This window comes from Rhinolophus hipposideros (genome assembly GCF_964194185.1).
Source record: "Rhinolophus hipposideros genome assembly, chromosome: 20".
Classification (NCBI taxonomy): Eukaryota; Metazoa; Chordata; class Mammalia; order Chiroptera; family Rhinolophidae; genus Rhinolophus; species Rhinolophus hipposideros.
Genome location: NC_138066.1, coordinates 10,467,942 through 10,470,641, shown reverse-complemented (window position 1 = coordinate 10,470,641; position 2,700 = coordinate 10,467,942). Strand labels below are relative to the sequence as shown.

General features: G+C 39.4%; 1 protein-coding gene across 1 annotated transcript; it reads right to left on the bottom strand.

Moving 5' to 3' along the window:
* Window positions 1–1,775: 1,775 nt before the first annotated feature.
* LOC308489106 (large ribosomal subunit protein eL24-like) lies at window positions 1,776–2,243 on the bottom strand (the record flags this gene model as incomplete). The annotated part of the gene is made up of 1 exon (XM_081029764.1): window positions 1,776–2,243. The coding sequence occupies one exon, from the start codon at window positions 2,241–2,243 to the stop codon at window positions 1,776–1,778; it is 468 nt and encodes a 155-aa protein (XP_080885890.1).
* Window positions 2,244–2,700: the final 457 nt, after the last annotated feature.

Below are 2,700 nucleotides of genomic sequence, written 5' to 3'. Positions count from 1 at the left end.
CCTTTAACCTTTGGCATTTTAACTGATGTGTCTTGGTGTGGGCCTCTTTGAGTTCATCTTGTTCGTAAGTCTCTGCACTTCCTGGGCTTGTATGTCTATTTCCTTTATCAGGTTAAAAAAGTTTTTTGTCATTATTTCCTCAAATAGGTTATCAATTTCTTGCTCTTGCTCTTCTCCTTCTGGTACCCCTATGATGTGAATGTTGGTAGGCTTGATGTTGTTCCAGAGGCCCCTTAACATCTTCTCAATTTTTTGGATTCTTTTTTCGTTTTGCTATTCTGATTGGGTGTTTTCTGTTACCTTATCTTCCAAATCACTGATTCAGTTCTCTCCTTCATCTAATCTACTCTTGATTCCCGCTAATGTATTCTTTTTTTTTTTTTTTTTGTGCTTCAAGGGGACATTTTTATTGTCTCCAAAAAGTGGAACCTGTAGAAAAAGTGGACCTGTAGCTCTGTACTCACAGTGGGTATTTTGATTGGTTTTCTTGTTCACAGACAAATAATCTTATTTTCCCTGTAGTTTCATTTATTTTTTGGGGGGGAAACTGTGTGTTTCTCCAGGGTCCATCAGCTCCAAGTTGTTGTTCTTCCATCTAGTTGTGGAGGGGGTTTAGGGGAGGGCGCAGCTCACTGGCCCATGTGGGAATCAAGCCAGCAACCTTGTTGTTCAGAGCTCATGCTCTAACCAACTGAGCCATACGGCTGCCCCCTGTATTTTCACAAAGAAAACATTACCACAATAAAGATTTTTTCAAGCAAAATCTTAATATTTCTAAGCAAAAACTAATCAACACATCTTGCATATCTATGTTGATTTTACACATCTTTTTAGCTTAAGTTTCCCCAAAGGGACTGTTTCATTGATTTGTTACTATCAACACCTAAAACAATGCCTGAATCTAACAAGCACTAGAAAGAATAATCAATTTCATCACCTTGGATAGAACAGAGGTGGGGGGAAGTGTTGATGTCTAATTTTGCCTTCACCTAGTATTCCTGTATGTGAAAAAGCATGTTTCTCAAGAGGATGTGGCTTGTTCGCTGCTGTATCCTTGCATGTAGCAATGACCTACTTTCTGTAGAAGTCAAGCCTATTCTTACCATAAATTGTGATTACTATTTTCCATATCACATTTTATATACATATGCCTCTTGAACATCAGCAGGCTACTCAGACATGTTTACAATTTCAACTATGGCTCTGCCAAACTCCAAGTTCAATAAACTGCTTTGGGAATTTTTAAGTACATTCTACTCAAGAAGTTGTGCTCTTCACGTCAACTTAATCCGAAATCAAGAGCAGATTAATACAGCTGATAGGTTTAAGCACTTATAACTCAGCTATTAGCTAATAAGAGGTTGAGATACCAGCGAACAAAAGTCAAATCCAATATAATATAAATGTGTCTACTGATGGAAAAGGATAACTTAAGAAAATAATTCATTAAAAAGGTTTACTTTCTGCAGACCCAAGTTATAGGAAAAAGTGCCTCTTTAGCCATCAACCTAGACTAAATCTACACGGCACCCTAGTACTTACAGCAATAACCAAAAAGTTAAGACAGTGTAGTCTGTGTAACATGCCCTTACATCTCAGATAAGCAAAGCTTGCATGTAACCATACAGAGCTTGTTGACATCATTTTGCTTAACATCTCTCCAACTAAGAGGCTTACATTAGGGAGGTCTTACTCCAGAGAAAGGAACTCTTTTAGAAAATTCTGCCACAATCTAGTTATAGTCAGATCTTTATTTAACATTTTCATCTGCCAACTTAGCATTTTCCACCAATTCGGGGAGCAGAAATCTTCACAGGCTTCACAATCTTTTGCTTAGGAGCTGCCTTTGTGGGAGCCTTAGCAGCAGCCATTGCTGTCTTTTTAGGTGCTTGCTTAGCCTTTTTTGCTTCCTTGGCAGCCCTGATAGCTTGTTCTCTTTGAGACTTCCTAACTTCAGGTTTCTGATTCCTCTTGGCCGTTATATCAACAAGAGACGCACCAGTGATGGCCCTCTGGAATTTGACTTCTCGGCGGGTTCGTTTCTTTTGAATTTTTTCCGACTGTCCTTTTTTGTGCTTTCTTCTGTAGAGAACAGTCCAGTTTATCTGTTGAGGATTCCTCTTGGAAAGGAATGCCGACTCACATTTTGCATTAAAAAATTGGAAATCCTTCCCGTCGGTCCTGGCATAGCGCCTCCCGGGGTAGATCTTGTACCCACTGAAACCGCACAGCTTGACTTTCATGGCTGCGGCTGCTGGAAAGAAGGAAAGATCCCTCTAATGTATTCTTCATTTCAGTTATTGTATTCTTCATTTCTTTTTAATGTTTTCTGTCTCCATTTTTATGTTTCTTATCTCTTTGTTGAAGTTATCACTGAGATTATTAAGCATCCTTATAACCAGTGTTTTAAACTCTGCATTTGGTAGATTTGCTTGTCTCCAGTTTGTGTAGCTCTTTTTTCTGTCCTTTCATTTGGGACATGTTTTTTTGTCTCCCCATTTTGGCTGCCTCCCTGTGTTTGTTTCTATGTATTCGTTAGAGCTGCTATGCCTCCTGGTCTTGGTAGAGCAGCCTTATGTAGTAGGATTTCATATGGGGCCAGTGGCACAGTCTCTCTGGTCACCTCAGCTGGGTGCTCCAGGTGTGTGCCTTTTGCATGTTGTATGTGCCCTCCTGTTTAAATTAGTATTGATTGCTGTT